We start from the raw sequence: 20,251 nt of genomic DNA, 5'->3' as shown, positions 1-20,251 counted from the left end.
CACCACCCTAGTGACCCAGGGCGAGTTTCCCTTCACAAAGGCCCCGACTGTTGGCCTGTAAGAGGGTTTGGCGAAGATTCGAGAATCAGGCTAGGGGCGTTGGCATGCCCACGCTGGGTATTCGGGCTAGTTCCCTGCCTGTGAAATGGACACTTCCTGGCACGTGCCAGGGATCCATGCGGCGCTGGCAGCGGCCTGTACCGTGGCGCTCTCGGCAGTGGTCAGGAGAATGAGTCCTGGCCCAGACTCATCCTGGAGAAGTCCCGTCTCCTCTGGGCCTCAGTTTTCCTCATCTGTAAAATGAGGAGGTTGAACTCAATGACCCCCAAGGACTATCCCTACTCTCTAAATGATTATTAATATATTTCTATGTCAGCCGGGCGTGGTGGCTCACGCCTGTAATCCCAGCACTTTGGGAGGCCGAGGCGGGCGGATCACCAGGTCAGGAGATCGAGACCATCCTGGCTAACACGGTGAAACCCCGTCTCTACTAAAAATACAAAAAATTAGCCGGGCGAGGTGGCGTGCGCCTGTAGTCCCAGCTACGCGGGAAGGCTGAGGCAGGAGAATGGTGTGAACCCCGGGGGGCGGAGCCTGCAGTGAGCCGAGATCACGCCACTGCACTCTAGCCTGGGCGACAGCGAGACTCCGTCTCAAAAATAAAAAATAAAAATAAAAATAAAAAAAAATATATATATATCTATGTCAGAAAACCAGGACAGACACTCTGTTTTTCCAGGGAGCAGTGACAAGAGCCCTTGCTATCTTACTCAACAGCCTGGGAGACCTTGAGGTTTTCCCAGGCTGGGAGGAGACTTGGGGCCCCAAAGAGGCAGGTGTGAAACCACTTACCCTCAGGGCCATGTCACTGACATGTCCTGGTAATGCAACGTGTGTGCATCTGAGATGTGGAACTCAGGGAGAAAAATAAGTCCATGGGGCACCTTCTGGGGCCAGAGGAACCAGAAGTTGTCCCAAGTGACAGCAGTGGACTTGGTGATCAGGAACAGAGGGCAGTGGGTTCACTTTACCTTGGTTCCCTGGGATTGGAAAGCAGCTCTAGCTCCTGACCCAGTCCAGCCTTCTTCGGTATGTGAACCAGCTCTGCCTGCCCTCCTATGATCCACACTGCCCCACAGCTGAGCCCATGACATCACATCTGCCTTGCCAATGTGACCTAAGGACTTGAGGAAGCTCAGATGTGGGCTGCAGGGAAGGGTGTCCAGTGGGAGCAGGCATCTCCTTCCTGGTTCTCAGCTCTGGGACCCTCAGACCAGGACACACTGTATCTCCATGGCCTCTCGACCCAGCTGGAGTGAAGCGGGAGCAGAAGAGTTCAGTGTTGTTTTGAATGCTTACTGGATGCGGGGCTTGTGCTAGGTCAGGGGATGGAGACAGGGGAGACATGGCCCTGCCCTCAGAAAGTGTCTGTTGTGGTTTATTTGGTGAGTTAAGGAAGAGGGGAAAGAGAAAGAAGCCCAGGAGAACAGCACATTTAAAACCACAGCACTTTGGGAGGCCAAAGCAGGAGGATCGCCTGAGGCCAGGAGTTCAAGACCAGCCTGGGGAACATAGTGAGAGGCCATCTGTAAAAAAAAAAAAACAAAAATTAGCCAGGTGTGGTGGCACACATCTGTGGTCCTAGCCATTCAGGAGCCTGAGGTGGGAGGATCGCTGGAGCCCAGGAGTTCGAGATCACAGTGAGCTCAGATAGCGCCATCCTGCCACTGTACTCCAGCCTGGACAACAGTGAGACTCTGTCTCCAAAAAAATAAATAAAACCACAGAAGATGACAGCATTGCCTTAAGAACTATGAAATGCTACAGGCAGGAAAAGTCTCTGCTCACTTGCTGTGTGTGGGGCACTGGGCCAGGCCCTTTCCTCTGTTTCCTGTGTCATTCTCATGAATCCTGAGAGTGGAAATAAGTATTAGCAGTTGCCATTTACGTGCCAGCCACTTTTTAAAGTGCTTTAATCCTTAGAACTCACTAAGAGGTGAGTATCATATCTCTGTTTTATGTCAAAGACTGACACCTGGGAGTGTCTGCAGTGGTGGTGGGGAGGCTAGAACCCGGGTCTAGTCAAGGAGGGGCACTGGGAGAGAGTCCGGGAGGCTGATGGTGGGGAAGGAAAGGCATTCCAGGTAGTGGGAACTGCACGAGCATGGTTAGGACCCCAGGAAAGACCCCCACTGTGTGAGAGCATAGCAGATGGGTGGCACCATGGGGGAGGCCTTGAACCCCAGGATGACAGATACGGGGCAGGCGTGTTAGACAGTAAGAACATTTTGGAGGTCGTGAGCTAGAGATTCACAAGATGACGCCATGCTTAGGTGGGCTTCCCTTCAGCAAGGCTGTAGGGAAGTGGGAATGAGGGTCTTTCTTGAACTGGGGTGAGGCGGTGAGATTGGAAAAGAGAATGAGACCCATTCTGAAGTGAGGGAGGAGGCGGCCTCCAGCCTTTAGAGCTGAGAGGCTTAGACATCAATTAGCCCGACTGCTGTCCTACTTTGGCAAACAATAATAGACCCCAAGGCCCACAGAAGAGGTTGCTCAACATCACTGAGGGAGATAATGTAACCGCCCATTGGGTTCACCTTACTCTCTGCCTAGACAGAGCCAATTTGTCAAGACAAGGGAATTGCAATAAGGAGAGTTTAATTCATGCAGAGCTGGCTGTACGAGAGACAGGAGTTTTTTTTTGTTTGTTTGTTTGTTTGTTTGTTTGAGATGGAGTCTCGCTCTGTTGCCCAGGCTGGAGTATAGTGGCATGATCTTGGCTCACTGCAACAGCCACCTCTTGGGTTCAAGTGATTCTCCTGCCTCAGCATCCCAAGTAGCTGGGACTACAGGCGCCCGCCACCACACCCGGCTAATTTTTGTATTTTTGGTAGAGATGGGGTTTCACTATGTTGGTCAGGCTGGTCTCGAACTCCTGACCTCAGGTGGTCCTTCCGCCTCAGCCTCCCAAAGTGCTGGGATTACAGGCGTGAGCCACTGCGCCCAGCCTATATCAGTTATAGTTTTTGCAAAGGCAGTTTCAGGAATAAGAAGCAGAACCAGGACTGCAGCCCAAGCCACCACGAGAGGCCAGTCTTTGGGGATGGTCTTTTAGGATGATCTTTGGGGGTGGCCTAAGGAGCCCCAGGCAGCTCCAGAGGCAGGAGGTAGGAGGTCCTGTTTCCAGAATCTGTCCACCCACGAGAAAGCAGCAGGGGTGGCTGGGTTCTGCCTTGGCTGCAGTGAGAGGAGAAGGGTGAAAAGGACTGGGCCTTGGGCGTCTCCCATAGAAGACTAGGAGCTGCGGGGAGATCTGGAGGGGAGGGTGCAGGTGTCACTGGGCCTCGATGTTCCCCAGGGCCGTTTGGTGGTGGGAAGAGGGAACTGGAGCCCCAGGCTGCCGCTGCTGCTGCTGGCTGACATTTCCATTCATTCAGTCACTCAGGATTTATTGAGAGCCCACCCCGTGCCACCCACTGTGAACAGAACACCCAGAGATCCCTGCCCAGACAGACAACTTCTTCCCATCGTATGTTGGGGTGATAACTGTGATGGAGAAAGAGAGGAAGAGCCAGCGGTGCCTCCGGCTGGGGAGGCGGGGCAGACCTCACCGAGGTGGTGACATTTGAGCCCCAGCTGGAGGGGTGCCAGGGCAAGAGTGTCCAGGAAGAGGGAAGAGCCAGTCCACAGGCCTGGAGACAGAAGGCTGACTGAAGAAGAGTCTGGAGGCTCGGGTGGCTGCAGCAGAGAAAGCAAGGGGGTGGGTGGCAGGACGTGAGGTCAGAGGAGAATGGGCGGCACCCTGTGGCTCACAGATCCTTGAAAGGGTTTTGGTTTTGACTGAGCAGAACGGTACCATTGCAGATCAACACGCACTTTAAATAATCAAAACCCCTATCTTTCCCCTGGGAAGGAGGAGGCCGAGGAAGGCTGTGTTTCTGACTCACACGGGGGAGTCGGGGGAGTCGTAAACAACCCTGAAGAGAACAGCCAGGCCTGGTGAGTCACTCCTGGGAGTGGCTCCTCCCCACCCTGCCACGCAGCGGCAACTGGGGGCTGGGCCTACCCCCTGGTGGCCACGCTCCCTCCGCACCTGGCCTCTCTCTGTGGCATGGGGGCGGCTGTGCCCCTTGGTGGAGATGAATGGGAGTGGAGCTGGGCTGGCTGGGCAGGCAGGGGCTTGCCTCTTGCTGACTAAGGCAGCCCTGGAGGGGCCCGACCATGGGGCAGGAACCCGGTTGCCATCCTCAGAGCGAGGATCATTGGCCGGGCTCGGGGATCAGGGCCTCTGTGGTCCCGGCACGCCTGGCCCGTGAGACTGTACTCTGCACGACTCCTCCAGGTGGCCAGGGTCACCGGAACCGGCTCGCTCCCCTCTGCCAGTTGCCGGAGGTCTGGGCACCAGGCCAATTCTCACCTTCCCGCCAGGGTTAAACATTAGTGGGAGGTTATCAGCGTGGGCCAGGGGAGGGAGAGGGGGGAATTCAACTCTGTCTCCTCTGCTGGAGCCGCCAGTTCCCGCAAGCCCAGACAATGCCGGTGGAGGAATTTGTAGCTGGCTGGATCTCTGGTGAGACATTTTTCTTCCTTCTGTCACATCACACCCAATGGTAGGTCACTCCCTGGGGAAGATGGGTGACATGGGAGGAGCAGAGACCAAAGTCTGAGTTCCGGCCTGGCGGGAGGATCACTTGAGCCCAGGAGTTTGAGACCAGTCTGGGCAACATAGGGAGGCCCCTGTCTCTACAAAAAAATCAAAATAATTAGCTGGGCATGGTAGCTCACACCTGTAGTCCCAGCTACTTAGGAGGATTGCTTGAGCTCAGGAGTTCAAGGCTGCAGTGAGCTACGACTGCACCACTGCACTCCAGCCTGGGTGATAGAATGAGACCCTGCCACAAAAAAAAAAAAAAAAAAAAAAAGAATCAGGGCATGGTGACTCACACCTGTAATCCCAGCACTTTGGGAGGCTGAGGTAGGAGGATCACTTGGGGCCAGGAGTTTGACACCAGTCTGGGCAACATAGGAAGACCCTGTCTCTATAAGAAATGAAAGGCCGGGTGCGGTGGCTCGTGCCTGTAAGCCCAGCACTTTGGGAGGCTGAGGTAGGTGGATCATGAGGTCAAGATTTCGAGACCAGCCTGGCCAACATGGTGAAACCCTGTCTCTACTAAAAATACAAAAATTAGCCAGGCGCGGTGGCGCACGCCTGTGGTCCCAACTACTCCAAAGGCTGAGGTGGGAGGAGCCCTTAAGCCCAGGAGGTTGAAGCTGCAATGAGCCATGATCATGCCACTGCACTCCAGCCTGGACAACACCAGCAAGACCGTGTGTCAAAAAAAAAAAGTCTGGGTTCCGTGGAGCACCCCAGAGCCAACTGTCCCCAGTCCTCCGGGGAGTGGCCGATGGGAAGAAGAGAGGAAGGCACAGGTGGGAGGGTGCTGCCTCTGCCTTCCAAGGCCACTCTGCCTGACACCTGCAGAGGGCGGGAGAGCCAGGTGAGCACCCTACACCTTGAGCCCTACTCTCCAGGCCCACCCTGTGGGGCTTACAAAGGAAGTTCACCTTTGACCTCACCTGCTGTCCTGAGTCCCCTCTGGGCCTCTGCCCCACCTGGCTGTGGGCCGCAGTCCCGGGCCCTGAGGCCTGTTGTGCTGTGGTCCCAGCCCAGCTTCTGGGTGGCATTCCTCTTAGGAGAAAGAGAGGGACGTTCTGAACCTGCCTCCTGGGGGTACGACCTCCCCCAAGCTCCAGAACCAGCCTCTGCTGTGGAGGGCAGGGCTAGGCAGTGGGCAGGTGGAGGGGAGGGGAGAAGCTCCTCTGCAGGTGCCCAGGCATGACCCCCATCAGGGCCCTGCAGTTCTGCGTGGCCAGCTGGCAGCAGGGCCTGCTCTGGATCCTGGCAACAACAATATGAGTTGAAGAAAGAAGAGTAAAGCTCTCAGAGAGGTGGGAACCTGGGTGATTCTCCCAGAGTCCCGCGGCTTATAGGCGGTGGGATACCCGGGTATGGGCTCCAGCGAGGACACGTGTGTCTTTGGCTGGCTCTTCCCTCCTGGGTGTGCATCCTCAGGTGGGGCCTGGGGTCTTACTCCCTTGTCCCAGTGCCTTCCTGGCCCAGTGCCTGTGTGGAGGGGGTGGCAGGGGCAGCTGGAGTCTCTAGAGCTTGGCAGGAAGGTGGCTGCATGTGTCTGAAATGGCCCTGCTCTCCTTCCTCCTGCCTGAACGCCTCTTTCCTCTTGGCACAGACTTGCCTCCTGGGCCTGGCACGAGGGCCCTCACTCATAGCACCCTCTTGTCACCACAGGCGCTCTGGGCTTGGTCCTGGGACACCCGTTTGACACTGTAAAGGTGAGTTTAGGAGAGCTGCCAGAGGAATGAAAGATCTCACCTGACCCAAATGTCAGGGTGCCCTGAGATCAGGCCTGGCTAATCTTGCCTTTCCTGCCTCTCCTGCTGGTTGGCATCCTGCTTGAGGGGGCAGAGGAAAAGGTTGGCCCACCTGCCCATCCCGCCACCCTACCTGCTCTGTCCTCCCACCCAGGTGAGGCTGCAGACCCAGACCACCTACCGGGGCATCGTTGATTGCATGGTCAAGATTTACCGCCATGAGTCCGTGAGTGGCCCACTCCTTTGGGGTCCTTCCCCTTTGGGGGAGGCATCTGGGGCTGTTGGTACCAGCTTCCCTCTCCAGCAGGGTTCTGCTCCTGGAGGAGAGAAGACCAAGTCTGGGATCCTTGGGGGGCCTGGGTGGTAGCTTAGCACCCCAGAGGCACAGCCTCAGCCCGTCCCTGCCTGTCCCCACTTCCCTGTGGCAGGACTTGGGAGCAGTTTCCAGCCAGAGGCTGCCTTGCCAGGGGTGGAGAGGACAAAGGGGAGGCCCCACGGTGCCTACTCCGCTGCCACTGTGTCTCTCTGCAGCTCCTGGGCTTCTTCAAGGGAATGAGCTTCCCCATTGCCAGCACAGCTGTGGTCAACTCTGTCCTGTTTGGGGTCTATAGCAACACCCTGCTGGTGCTCACGGCCACCTCCCACCAGGAGCGGCGGGCCCAGCCACCCAGCTACACGCACATCTTCCTAGCGGGCTGCACCGGGGGGTTCCTGCAGGTGAGGGAGCAGTGAGTGGGCACACACAGGTGTCATAGGGATGGTCGTCTCGATCTGTCCTCTCCCACCCTGCCCTGGCAACCCACAGCTGTGGAGGCATAGGCCTCTTGGAGGGGAACAAGAGGCCTGTGCTATGGCCTTCCAGGCTGCAGGCCTTTGGGGGAGGGCTGTGGGGAACAGAGGGGGCAAAAGGCAGAGACAGCTGGTGGGCAGTGCCAAGAGGGTGCCGGGAGAAGCAGCCTGGGCCACTCGCTCCAGCTGACGGGGCTTGCCCCCCTCCAGAGGGGTCTGCCAGCCTCAGAGCTGTGGGGAGCCCACTCCCCAAGGAGACCTTTGACCCTGGAGAACCACCAGCACCCCGCAGAGCTGTGAGCCCAGCCCCTCTGGCCGGGTCCTGATGAGGTCCTGACACTCCCCTGGCTCCGCCTGGCTCTACACTTTGCCTGCAGTGCTTGGGTGGCCATGACCTGGGAGCCTCACCTAAGGCCCGGCCCGGCAGGGCATTAACCATTCAGGCACTGCCGTCATCTGGGCTTTGGGCTTTAGAGGGGTGGATGGAGGGAAGAGGGACCAGCCGCCGCCAGTGGGAGCCGGTGCTGAATGGGTCCTGTGAGCATAAGCAGGGAGAGGGTGCGCCCGGCACCCACTGACACCCCAGCCGCAAGCCAGGGTCGCCCTCTCCTGGGCAGCTGCCCCCAGTTCCTTGTCACACTTCATGGGGCAGAGAGCAAGGACAAAGGACAAAGTCAGGCTGCTCCTTCAAATGAATTAATGATTAATGAGACCCCCGGAGGCCCCGGCTTTTCTTCTGCCCCTTCTTGTGCGAGGTGCCACCTATAGGTTTCCTGAGCCCCACGAGCCACATCCCACAAACATAAGGAAGAGAACTGAAGCCCTAAGCTAAGTGGCCAGGCCCGGCTTCTAAGTCACCCTGCCCCCTCCAGCTCTTTGGAAAGCAGAAGTGGGGACTGTGAGGGCCGCTGATGGAGCCTGGGTTTACAGTCAAACCTGTGGCTTTAGTTTAACAGAGTCTTAAAGGAAAAATGTGTTTTAGTGTGGAGTGGGAAGAAGAGGCAGGGACTGACAGCCTCTGACGGGCACAGACGTTGCCCTGGTCTTGGCCGAAGCTGACCTTCTGAAATGGCATCTGACACTCCACCACCCCTGTGGGGGTGTCTGTCGCCTGGTGTCAGCCTAGCCCTGTCCTCAGCCCCCAGGACCTCAGGGCTCAGAACATCTCCCGAAGCCCTGAGCTCAGCCCTGCCAGCACGCTCTGGAGGGTGGCACAAGGCCCCATCTCCCAAGGGATGGTACCTAACCTACGACCCTTACTCCTGGGGCCAAAGTAAACAAGCGAAGACTTGGCCTGCCACACCCTAAGTACCACCACCCACCACCAGAGGCGACCGCCAGCCCCCGTCGCCATCAGCCATCTCCAGGGCTGAGGAACTGAGCCCATGTACCTGTCACAAAACAAACAAGCAAAAAACAGATAAATCCCTCAGAGACAGGCTAGCCTTGACATGGACCCCGATTCTCACCTGGACTCCAAAAGCTATCTTGACCTAGTGGCATCTCTGACCCAAACCTTAATTGCCCCCATCGCCCTCTACATCCCCCCAGCACTGACCCTCACCAGGACCCCAGCCCCAATTCCATCCCAAATCTGTGTAGCATCTGCTTCTGCCGATGCTAAGAGCCCTAGCACCTGCCAAGTCCCCCCGTTACCCACCTTCCCACACTCAGAAGCCTCTTTGGTGGGATGCTAATGGGAAGGAGTCTTGCCTCTCCGGAGGCAGGAGGGGCTGGCCTTGTGCCCCGCCGGGCCTCTGAGAGGTGGGCGCAGGAGAACAGCACTCACGAGGGGACCTCCTTCACCCTGGGAAAGGATGGTTTCTTTGCTATTTCACAGTCACAGGCTGAATCCTTTACTTGGCCCTGCCCACCGTACAGGTATGCTTACTGCCGGCTTTAGGGAGGCCAGAAACCAACCTGCTCCTGCAAAAAGAATCCAGGCTTGTTCTGAGTGCCTGCTGCAGGCCAGGCAAGTTGGTCACTGTTGCATGAGGGGGCAGTGCCTCTCACTCTTGGGCCTGATGCCAAGGGAGGTAGCCTGTCCCGGTCGCATGCAGACATCCTGGCCATCCCAGCCACACATGCACGTGAGAGGCTGGGTGCTGGCAGGGTTCCTGAGGGACTGGAAGATGTGGACCCCTGCCTGCCTCCTTCCTCTTGTGAATATAAGGGGCCAGTTCCCAGCCCAAAGCCCCACCCGGGGCCCTCATGTTTCATCACCAACAGGCCTACTGTCTGGCTCCTTTTGACCTCATCAAAGTCCGGCTACAAAACCAGACAGAGCCAAGGGCCCAGCCAGGGAGCCCCCCACCCCGGTACCAGGGGCCCGTGCACTGTGCAGCCTCCATCTTCCGGGAGGAGGGGCCCCGGGGGCTGTTCCGAGGAGCCTGGGCCCTGACGCTGAGGGACACCCCCACGGTGGGGATCTACTTCATCACCTATGAAGGGCTCTGTCGCCAGTACACACCAGAAGGCCAGAATCCCAGTAAGTAAAGTGGCGTGAGAGGATGGGGGACAGAGGTGTGGGTAGCAGGCAGGGTCCAGCGGGGACTGGGGAGGGAAACTAGGGTGTGGGGAGGATGCTCTGTTCTGGGTCTGACCCCTGCTCTGGGCTGTCTCTGCCCCAGGCTCAGCCACGGTGCTGGTCGCAGGGGGCTTTGCAGGCATTGCTTCCTGGGTGGCAGCCACGCCTTTAGACGTGATCAAGTCCCGGATGCAGATGGATGGACTGAGACGCAGAGTGTACCAGGGGATGCTGGACTGCATGGTGAGCAGCGTCCGGCAGGAAGGACTGGGGGTCTTCTTCCGGGGGGTCACCATCAACAGTGCCCGCGCTTTTCCCGTCAATGCTGTCACCTTCCTCAGCTACGAATATCTCCTCCGCTGGTGGGGATGAGCCCTGTGGCAATGCCAGCAGCTCCCCATCAGGCCCACGGCCCGGAGGCCAGTTTGAGATTGGAGGCCAGGTTGAAAGCTTGCAAATCAGTGCAAGAGGCTCAGCCCTTCCTAACCAAGGCGCCTCCCACCTGCGCAGATCTGGGCTGGGCAGACACCTGTGGGAGCCAGAAGCCTGGGGGCCTGTGCAGCCTCCCTGTGTAGCTGGCCTTGACTCCTTGGCCTCCCACATCTGTGAAACAGGGAGCATGAGGCACAAGTGAGCCAGCAAGTGGTGCTGGTGACATCCCAGCCCCTGTCCTGTGCCTTCACCTCTTTTTTTTTTTTTTTTTTTGAGATGGAGTCTTTCTCTGTCACCCAGGCTGGAATGCAGTGGCGTGATCTCAGCTCACTGCAACCTCCGCCTTTCCACCTTCCGGGTTCAAGCAACTCTCCTGCCTCAGCCTCCCAAGTAGCTGGGACTATAGGCGCCCACCACCACACCCAGCTAATTTTTTGTATTTTTAGTAGAGACAGGGTTTCACCATGTTAGCCAGGATGGTCTTGATCTCCTGACTTTGTGATCCACCCGCGTCGGCCTCTCAAAGTGCTGGGATTACAGGCGTGAGCCACCGTGCCCGGCCACCTTCACCTCTTAAGGAGCTCTGAGACTCCGCTTCTGAGAGTCCCTGCGGCCTCCCACCTCCCTGCCTTTCAAAGCTCTCTCCCCCATGACCCAGGATAACCCTATATCTCCTCCTCCAGAATCCTTCAGTGGCTCTCATCACCTTCAGGAAAAGCCCAAACTCCTTCTGCCCTCCAGGTTCCTCCCTCCCCACGAGGCTTTGTTCTCCTGGGGTTGCTTTCTGGACCCTGAACAAGTTGTGCTCTCATTGGCCGGGCCTGACCAGCAGTGCACAGTGCCTGGCAGGTTGACTCTACCATCCCCAGGGCTGGCCCCGCTCTCCTCCGAGACCCAGGCTGAGCCCAGTCTCCTCGCCCTTCCTTGACTTACCTCCCCACCTGAGGCTGACTTTGGGGTTCCCAGACACCCCACCTGCACACATGCCTTGATCATAGCACTTGCCTGCGCTTCTTCAGAGTCATTAATTTGCTTCTCGGCTTCCCCACTGGACTGTGAGCTCCCTGAGGTCAGGGATTGCACTTTGGATGGTTTCCAGCCTGAGCCTGGTGCTTGAACAGACGTGTGCAATAAATGCTCGTTAAATGATGCGACTGCACTCCTGACCTGTCTCTTCACGCCAGCTGCCACACCTGCTTCCCTGGTCTTGCCACACAGCTTTCTGTTGAACCTCCCAGCCCCCATTTGCCTGCTCTGACCCTTCTCGAGGTCACCTACAGTGGAGGATGCTGCGAGCTGGGGATCTGTCTGCTTTGCCCACTCCCAGCCAATGGCACTTGTTTTCCTTTTCTTTTTCTTTTTTTTTTCTCTATTTTTTCTTTTATTAGATACAGAGTCTCACTCTGTTGCCCAGGCTGGAGTGCAGTGGTGCCATTATAGCTCACTGTGGCCTTGAACTCCTGGGCTCAAGCGATCTTCCCACCCTAGTCTTCTGAGTAGCCGGGACTACAGGTGTGTGCCACCGCACCTGGCTAATTTTTTATTTTTTTGTAGAGAGGAGGTCTCACTATGTTGCCCAGGCTGTCTTGAACTCCTGAGCACAGATAGCCCTCCCACCCTGGCCTCCCAAAGAGCTGGGGTTACAGGTGTGAGCCACTGTTGTTTTCTTTACCCATCTTACTTGCTCAGTGGGAATTAAAAATTGGCTGAGAGGGTTCTTTTAACTGACAACAAAATTGAGCATCAAGGGCCATTTGTACCCACTAATGTCCCTATCTGGTCTGAGATCAACGTGAGTCCACCTCATGGTGACCTGAATTCCTGCCATTTACTGGGGCCTCCCTGTAGAAACAATCACAGTGTTATGATCACAGTTGATAGAGAGGCAGCCTCGGCTCAGAGACATTATGTAACTTGTCCTAGGTCACACCGCGGGTAAGTCATACAATTTGCTTAGATGCCTCTGAGCTTCCAGCCCCAGTGTCCAGTTACTTAGCTACCCTGCTCCACCTGGGCACATGGGGGTCTTCCGCGAGTCACCTAAGTTCAACTCCCCCCACACCACCCTGGGCTAGACCTGCAGGGACCATACTCCGTCACGTGCTCATCAGAGCTCTCCATCACCGGATTATGTGCTGCAGATGGCTGGAGGCCATCTGCAACTAGTTTTTGTATTTTTAGTAGAGACAGGGTTTCACCATGTTGGCCAGGCTGGCCTCGAACTCCTGGTCTTATGTGATCCACCCGCCTTGGCCTCCCAAAACGTTGGGATTACAGGCGTGAGGCACCTGGCTCTGCCCTTGCTGCAACAGTTTAGGCCCTTGTTGCAACAGTTTAGCAAGCTTCACCCTGATTCAGTGGGTAAGGTACTGTGAGTTTCTAAGTCAGTGGTAATCCAAATGTGGTCCATGGAGCAAAGCTTATTAGAAATGCAGCATCTGGCCAGACACAGTGGTTCACACCTGTAATTCCAGCACTTTGGGAGACTGAGGCAGGAGGACCACTTGAGGCTAGGAGTTCAAGACCAGCCTGGGCAACATAGTGAGACCTTGTATCTACCAAAAATTTAAACATTAGCCAGGTGTGGTGGCACTGTGCCTGTAGACAGAGCTGCTTGGGAGACTGAGGTGGGAGGACTGTTTGAACCTGGGAGGTTAAGGCTGCAGTGAGTCTTGATTGTGCCACCGTACTCCAGCGTGGGTGATGGAGCAAGACTCTGTCTCAAATAATAATAATGATAATAATTTTTAAAAAGATATGCAGCATCTCAGGCCCCACCCCAGACCTACCAAATCAGAATCTCTGAGGATGGGGCGCAGGAATCTGTGTTGTGAAAAGCTCTCCCAGGGATTTCTACACATGCTAGAGTTTAAGAATCAGTGTTCTGGGGGCTCCTGATCGTGGGAATGTGCTGCCCTTTCGGGCTGAGAAAGGTGTATGGTGGAAGAGACTCGAACTCCTAGTTTCTAGCAGTCTCTGCTCCTCCTATGGAAAACACAAGGTCCACCTGAGGCCGGTTCCCAGGTGCCTTGAGGCAGGCACTGCCCTTTCCATGCCTCGGTTTCCTCTGTGATCCCTTTTTTTTTTTTTTCTTTTGAGATGGTGTGTTGCTCTGTCACCCAGGCTGGGGTGCGGTGGCACGATCTCGGCTCACTGCAACTTCTGCTTCCTGGGTTCAAGTGATCCTCCTGCCTGGGACTACAGGTGCATGCCACCATGCCCGGCTAATTTTTTGTATTTTTTTTTTTTTTTTTGAGACGGAGTCTCGCTCTGTCGCCCAGGCTGGAGTGCAGTGGTGCAATCTCGGCTCACTGCAAGCTCCGCCTCCCGGGTTCACGCCATTCTCCTGCCTCAGCCTCCCGAGTAGCTGGGACTACAGGCGCCCGCCACTGCGCCCGGCTAATTTTTTGTATTTTTATAGAGATGGGGTTTCACCGTGGTCTCGATCTCCTGACCTCGTGATCCGCCCACCTCGGCCTCCCAAAGTGCTGGGATTACAGGCGTGAGCCACCGCGCCCGGCCAATTTTTTGTATTTTTAGTAGAGACGGGGTTTTGCCATGTTGGCCAGCCTGGTCTGGAACTCCTGACCTCAAGTGATCCGCCCGCCTCAGCCTCCCAAAGTGCTGAGATTAACAGGCGTGAGCCACCACCCCCAGCTTTCCTCTGTGATCCCTTCTGATCGGACCATCTCTGAGCCCATCCAGCACCACTGCAGTGCCAGGGATTCCAGGCTGGACATTGCAGCGATGGTACAGCAGGTGTCAGAACACCACTGGGCAGCCCGTGGCTTGAAGGAAGCAAACAGGACGCATGAGGAGGAGGAGGTGGGCTCCTATAAACAGTGCAGGAAGTAGGCAGGAGGGCAGGTCAGAGTGGTCCTCTGCTGTTTGCTATTTCTCATCAAATTACCAGTTAGTGGGAATTCCCATTTGGGTGCCCCTCTGTCTGAGAGAGAGCTGTTCTTTTTCCTTTGGCTATTAAACCTCTGCTCCTAAACTCAAAACAACAACAACAACAACAAAAAAAAACAGTTAGCAAGGGAGTAAAATGAAAAAAATCTATTTTTTTGGCTTTAGTTAAATGGGCTCCCATTCTCCCTCTCTGGTTCTATCTAGAGGAGTCTCCTAAAGAGCCTGGAATGCCCCTCCTCTAAACTCTACCTTTACAGCCAGAGAGAGTGGCCAGACTCAGGTGGGACCAGGGAGTTCCAGGCCCAAGTTCCTTCCACCAATCCATGGCAAAGGCTACCCACTGGGCTGGGAGAACAGTCCTGGAGTGAGTTTAGGGTTTAGTATGGCGTGATTAGTGAGCAAATAACTCACTCCTCCTGCACAGAGGCCCCAGGAGGAGATGCCACTATTGGAGGGAAGGGTAGAAAGACAAAGATGGGGCAGGAAGGGGCCAGAGAGATTCTAAAAATCTAGATGTTGGCTAGGCATGGTTGCTCTCGTCTGCAATCCTAGCACTTTGGGACGCCAAGGTGGGCAGATCACCTGAAGTCAAGAGTTCGAGACCAGCCTGGCCAATATGGTGAAACCCCATCTCTACTAAAAACACAAAAATTAGCCAGGCGTGGTGGCACATGTCCGTAATCCCAACTACTAAAGAGGCTGAGGCAGGAGAATCTCTTGAACCCGGGTGGTGGAGGTTGAAGTGAGCTGAGATTGCCCCACTGCACTCCAGACTAGGTGACAGAGAGAGACTCCATCTCAAAAAACACAAAATTTAGCCGGGCTTGGTGGCTCATGCCTGTAATCTCAGCACTTTGGGAGGTCAAGGTGGGCAGATCACAAGGTCAGGAGATCGAGACCATCCTGGCTAACACAGTGAAACACCGTCTCTACTAAAAATACAAAAAATTAGCTGGGCATGGTGGCATGCACCTGTAGTCCCAGCTACGTGGGAAGGCTGAGGCAGGAGAATCACCCGAACCAGAGAGGTGGAGGTTGCAGTGAGCCAAAATCGTGCCATTGAACTCCAGGCTGGATGACAGAGCGAGACTTCGTCTCAAAAAAAAAAAAACAAAACAAAACAAAAAAAAAAAACCTAGATGTTTTTAATCAGCAGGGTCTCATAAGGCATGCAAAATTGCTTAAGGATTTAACAGATGGTATCTCAGGTTGCTGTTATTTTTGAGAACTCTTTTAGACAGAAGAAATCCCTAAGAACTAGGAGATAGTCTGTGAACCTGCTTTGAGGTTACAAAGGAGGTGGTGTCTGTCAGTCACTTGCAAAGAGTTGATAACTTGAGCAAACATGTTAAATAAAGTCCCATTGGACTCCTGTTGTCCAGCGTCATACTTCTTTTTTTAGCAGTGACCACAGCTGAAGAAATTCCAGGAGACTAACTTATGTGTATAGTGACACTCCCTGTGGCTTTCCCCACCACACTCCAGCCTGGGGAAAGCTACATGCGCAGGGAAAGGGGGAAATGACACAACCACGAGATGACTCTGGCTTAAATAACTTTGACCAGACTCAGGAAACAGCTGAGCCAAGGGGGTCCATGCTGTGAATGTGACTTAACTGGTGTCTCCAGCCTGCTCAGGCTCCTGAGTGCCAGGCCCACACTGCTGTCTCTGGTCACACATCCTTGGATGTCCCAAAGGCACCTCAAGTTCCCCCAGCCTGCCCTGCTGCCCTCAGCTCCCAGCCCAGGCTGATGCCTCAGAGGAGCTCTCCCTCTTCCCCTCCGCCATGCCAAAAGAGTCTCTAACTCCTCTTAACCCTTTGAAAGGTTTCTACTCCTTCCCAATTTTTTAGAGATAGGGGTCTCACTATGCTGCCCAGGCTGGTCTCGAATTTCTGGGCTCAAGTGATCCTCCTGTCTCAGCCTCCCAAAGTGCTGGGGTTACAGGCATGAGCTACTGCATCTGGCCTCGACTCCCTCTTTACCAATCCTAACAGCACAGCCCTGGTCCTGTCTCAGATCTGAACATGTACTTTAACTTTTTTTTTTTTTTTTTTTGAGACAGAGTCTTGCTGTATCGCCCAGGCTGGAGTGCAGTGGCAAGATCTCGGGTCACTGCAACCTCCGCCTCCTGGGTTTAAGCAATTCTCTGCCTTGGCCTCCCGAGTAGCTGGGATTACAGGCACCTGCCACCACGCCCGGCTAATTTTTTGTATTTTTAGTAGAGATGGGGTTTCACCATCTTGGCCAGGCTAGTCTTGAACTCCTGATCTCGTGATCTGCCTGCCTCGGCCTCCCAAAGTGCTGGGATTACAGGTGTGAGCCACCGCGCCTGGCCCACGTACTTTAACTTTTGGCAGTACAGTTCTCCCCAAGTCTCCCTGCTCCTCGGCGGCTTCCCAGTCCTCTGCAGAACCAGGGCAAGCTCCCTCCCACAGCCTGCAAGGCTTGCAGGCGTGCACCTTCTCTTGGTTCCCTAAGCACACCACGCTCCCTCCCACCACAAGACGTTTGCACATGCCCTTCTTTTTTGTTTTTTGAGACAGAATGGCTCTGTTGCCCAGGCTGTAGTGCAGTGGCAGGATCAAAGCTCACTGCAGCCTCAACCTCTCAGGCTCAAGTATCCTCCCACCTTAGCCTCCCAAGTAGCTGGGATTACAAGTGTGTGCCACCTTGCCTAGCTAATTTTTATTTATATTTTATTTATTTATTTATTTTTTTGGAGACAGAGTTTTACTCTTGTTGCCCAGGCTGGAATGCAATGGTGTGATCTTGGCTCAATGCAACCTCTACCTCCCGGGTTCCAGTGATTCTCCTGTTTCACCTCCCGAGTAGCTGGGATTACAGATATGTGCCACCATACCCGGCTCATTTTGTATTTTTAGTAGAGACGGGATTTATCCATGTTGGTCAGGCTGGTCTCAAACTTCTGACCTCAGGTGATCCGCCCGCCTCGGCCTCCCAAAGTGCTGGGATTACAGGCATGAGCCACTATGCCTAGCCTAATTTTATTTATTTATTTATTTATTTATTTATTTTTGAGAGTTTTGCTTGTCACCCAGGCTGGAGTGCAGTGGCGTGATCTTGGCTCATGCAACCTCCACCTCCCTGGTTCAAGCGATTCTCCTGCCTCAGCCTCCTCAATAGCTGGGATTACAGGTGCCCACCAACAAGCCCGGCTAATTTTTTGTATTTTTAGTAGAGACGGGGTTTCACCATGTTGGCCAGGATGGTCTTAAACTCCTGACCTCAGGTGATCCGCCTGCCTCGGCCTCCCAAAGTGCTGGAATTACAGGCATGAGCTACTGCATCCAGCCTAATTTTTTTTTTCTTTTTGAGACAGAGTCTGTCTCTGACACCCAGGCTGGAGTGCAGTGGTGCGATCTCGGCTCACTGCAAGCTCCGCCTCCTGGGTTCACGCCATTGTCCTGCCTCAGCCTCCCGAGTAGCTGGGACTACAGCCGCCCGCCACTACGCCCGGCTAATTTTTGTATTTTTAGTAGAGACGGGGTTTCACCGTGTTAGCCAGGATGGTCTTGATCTCCTGACCTTGTGATCCGCCCGCCTCGGCCTCCCAAAGTGCTGGGATTACAGGCTTGAGCCACCGCGCCCGGTCTCCAGCCTAATTTTTAAATTTTTTTTGTAAAAATGGGGTCTCATTATGTTGCCCAGGCTGTTTTTGAACTCCTGGGCTTAAGTGATCCTCTCACCTCGGCCTCTCACAGTGCTGAGATTACAGGCACGAGACACTGTGCCCGGCTGCACATGCCCTCTGCCTGCCTGTGTGCCTCCCACCCAGCCTTCAGCTCTCAGTTCAGCCACACTTCCTTATGGAAACCTTGATCACATTCCTTTGACTTATACCTGTTGTTTGGAATCACCTGGGGAGTTCGTGAAACTACAAATTGCTGGGTCCCACCCTCGAGTTTCTGGTTCAGTAGGCTTGGGGTGGGTCCAAGATTTGCCTTCCATTATGTTAGAGATAGGGTTTTACTATGTTGCCCAGATGCTGCTACTGCTGCTGCTGAGAGCAACGCCTTGAGAACCACTGGCCCGTGTTCTCACACTGTCCCCCTTCATCAGTCTATAATGACACATTCTCATTCTTGTAACCCTTGGGTTATATCTGTCTCTCCTCTAAACTATGAGGTCTGGGAAGCAGAGACCCCTGTGTTAGCTCTTGTCAAAACTCTAGCTGGTAGGCTGGGAGCGGTGGCTCACACCTGTAATCCCAGCACTTTGGGAGGCCAAGGCAGGCGGATCACAAGGTCAGGAGATCAAGACCATCCTGGCTAACACGGTGAAACCCCGTCTCTACTAAAAATGCAAAAAATTAGCCGGGCGTGGTGGCGGGCGCCTGTAGTCCCAGCTACTCGGGAGGCTGAGGCAGGAGAATGGCGTGAACCCGGGAGGCGGAGCTTGCAGTGAGCCGAGATTGCGCCACTGCACTCCAGCCTGGGCTACAGAGCAAGACTCCATCTCAACAACAATGACAACAAAAAAAAACCTCTAGCTGGCATACAGAGGTGCTCAGTAAATAGTTGTCGGCTGGGTGCGATGGCTCACACCTGTGATCCCGGCACTTTGGGAGGCCACGATGGGAGGATCACTTGAGCCTAGGGGTTTGAGACCAGCCTGGACAACATAGCAAGACCCCTGTCTCTGCAAAAATACAAAAAAATGGCCAAGCGCAGTGGCTCATGCTGTAATCCCAGCACTTTGGGAGGCCGAGGTGGGCGGATCACCTGAGGTCAGGAGTTTGAGACCAGCCCAGCCAACAGAGTGAAACCCCGTCTCTACTAAAAGTATAAAAATTAGCCAGGTACGGTGGTGCATGCCTGTAGTCTCAGTCACTTGGGAGGCTGAGGCAGGAGAATCACTTGAACCTGGGAACTGGAGGTTGCAGTGAGTCAAGATAATGCCACTGCACTCCAGCCTGGGTGATGGAGTGAGACTCCGTCTCAAAAAAAAAAAAAAAAAACACCAAAAAAATCCCAAAAACTTACCTGGGTATGGTGGCATGCACCTGTGGCCTCAGCTCCTCAGGAGGCTGAGATGGGAGGATCGCTTGTGCCTGGGAGGTTGAGGCTGCAGTGAGCCATGAAGACGTATTGCACTCCAGCCTGGGCAACAGAGCAAGACACTGTCTCAAAAATAAATAAATAAATAAATAGTTGTTGAACAAATGAGTGAATGAATAAATAAAAGGAAGCAAGCTGGTCTTCCCCACTTACCCTGTGGCAGGCTGGTGCTCCAGAATTTATGTAGTCCCCTCCTACTGGAAAGCAATTAGATTCTCTATCAGTGATAATAAACATAATTTTTAACTTTGGGAAGCTGAGGTGGAACAAGAATTAAAAGAAATTTAAAAATGTGTAAGCAGGCCGGGCGCCGTGGCTCATGCCTGTAATCCCAGCACTTTGGGAGGCTGAGGTGGGCAGATCACCTGAGGTCAGGAGTTAGAGAACATCCTGGCTAACACGGTGAAACCCCATCTCTACTAAAAATACAAAAAATTAGCTGGGCGTGGTGGCGGGCGCCTATAGTCCCAGCTACTCGGGAGGCTGAGGCAGGAGAATGGCATGAACCCAGGAGGCGGAGCTTGCAGTGAGCCGAGATCGCGCCACCGCACTCCAGCCTGGGCCACAGAGCAAGACTCCATCTCAAAAAAAAAAAAAAAAAAAAAAATTGACTGCCTGTTTTTCTGTGGCTAGGGAGCCTTATCTCTCCCTTTCCCAGGCATTGTGAACTCTGTTTCTCTAGCTGTGCAGCTGCAAGGTCACTAAACAGATAATCTCAAGTCATAAAACATGTTGTTCCTTGAAAAGTAAGAAATAATGTAATGCATGTCTTAAATAACTGTCTTTGTTTCTCGTTTCTGTAATATGCTTCCCCCTGCACAAATCTCCCCCCATCCCACTAAATGCTTAGAAGGTAACTGGACTCCTTGTTCGGGGCTCAGTCCTTTGGATGTTAATCCGACTGGGTCGGTGCACCTAAGTAATTAAATAAATCCTTTTCAAACCCTGGGTCTCTCTGATTCCTTAATTATCCCGCTGCAGAGGCAGGAAGATTGCTTAAGGCCAGGAGTTTGAGACTGCAGTGAGCCATGGTCTTGCCACTGCTCTCCAGCCTGGGCGACAGAAGGAGACCCTGTCTCAATAAACAAACAAACAAACATAGTTTTAAAACCATTGCTAAC

At 54.3% G+C, this 20,251-nt stretch overlaps 1 protein-coding gene and 1 long non-coding RNA gene across 10 annotated transcripts; one reads left to right on the top strand and one right to left on the bottom strand.

The window, feature by feature from the left end:
- Positions 1-2: 2 nt before the first annotated feature.
- On the bottom strand, positions 3-19,817 carry LOC129525250 (uncharacterized). Its single transcript, XR_008669412.2, has 5 exons — positions 19,284-19,817; positions 19,056-19,172; positions 6,572-6,707; positions 1,032-1,586; positions 3-293 (listed from the first exon to the last, which is right to left on the bottom strand). It is a non-coding gene; the product is annotated as an uncharacterized lncRNA (long non-coding RNA).
- On the top strand, positions 3,508-11,289 carry SLC25A45 (solute carrier family 25 member 45). 9 transcript variants are annotated; one of them, XM_063710673.1, is made up of 9 exons: positions 3,512-3,734; positions 3,914-3,999; positions 4,516-4,570; positions 6,308-6,351; positions 6,545-6,616; positions 6,922-7,107; positions 9,409-9,667; positions 9,810-9,949; positions 10,822-11,289. In XM_063710673.1, exons 3-9 carry the CDS (start codon positions 4,534-4,536, stop codon positions 10,990-10,992), a joined length of 909 nt encoding a protein of 302 aa, XP_063566743.1. In that variant the 5' UTR covers positions 3,512-3,734; positions 3,914-3,999; positions 4,516-4,533; the 3' UTR covers positions 10,993-11,289. The 9 variants fall into 9 exon arrangements, with proteins under 9 accessions (XP_018893264.1, XP_063566746.1, XP_004051555.1 ...); XM_019037714.4 differs by having other exon boundaries at positions 3,512-3,999; XM_004051507.5 differs by having other exon boundaries at positions 3,511-3,999; positions 9,810-11,289.
- Positions 19,818-20,251: the final 434 nt, after the last annotated feature.

This window comes from Gorilla gorilla, chromosome 9, assembly GCF_029281585.2.
Source record: "Gorilla gorilla gorilla isolate KB3781 chromosome 9, NHGRI_mGorGor1-v2.1_pri, whole genome shotgun sequence".
Classification (NCBI taxonomy): domain Eukaryota; kingdom Metazoa; phylum Chordata; class Mammalia; order Primates; family Hominidae; genus Gorilla; species Gorilla gorilla.
Note: the sequence above shows the minus strand (reverse complement) of the source record. Positions and strands in the feature narration are given on the sequence as shown.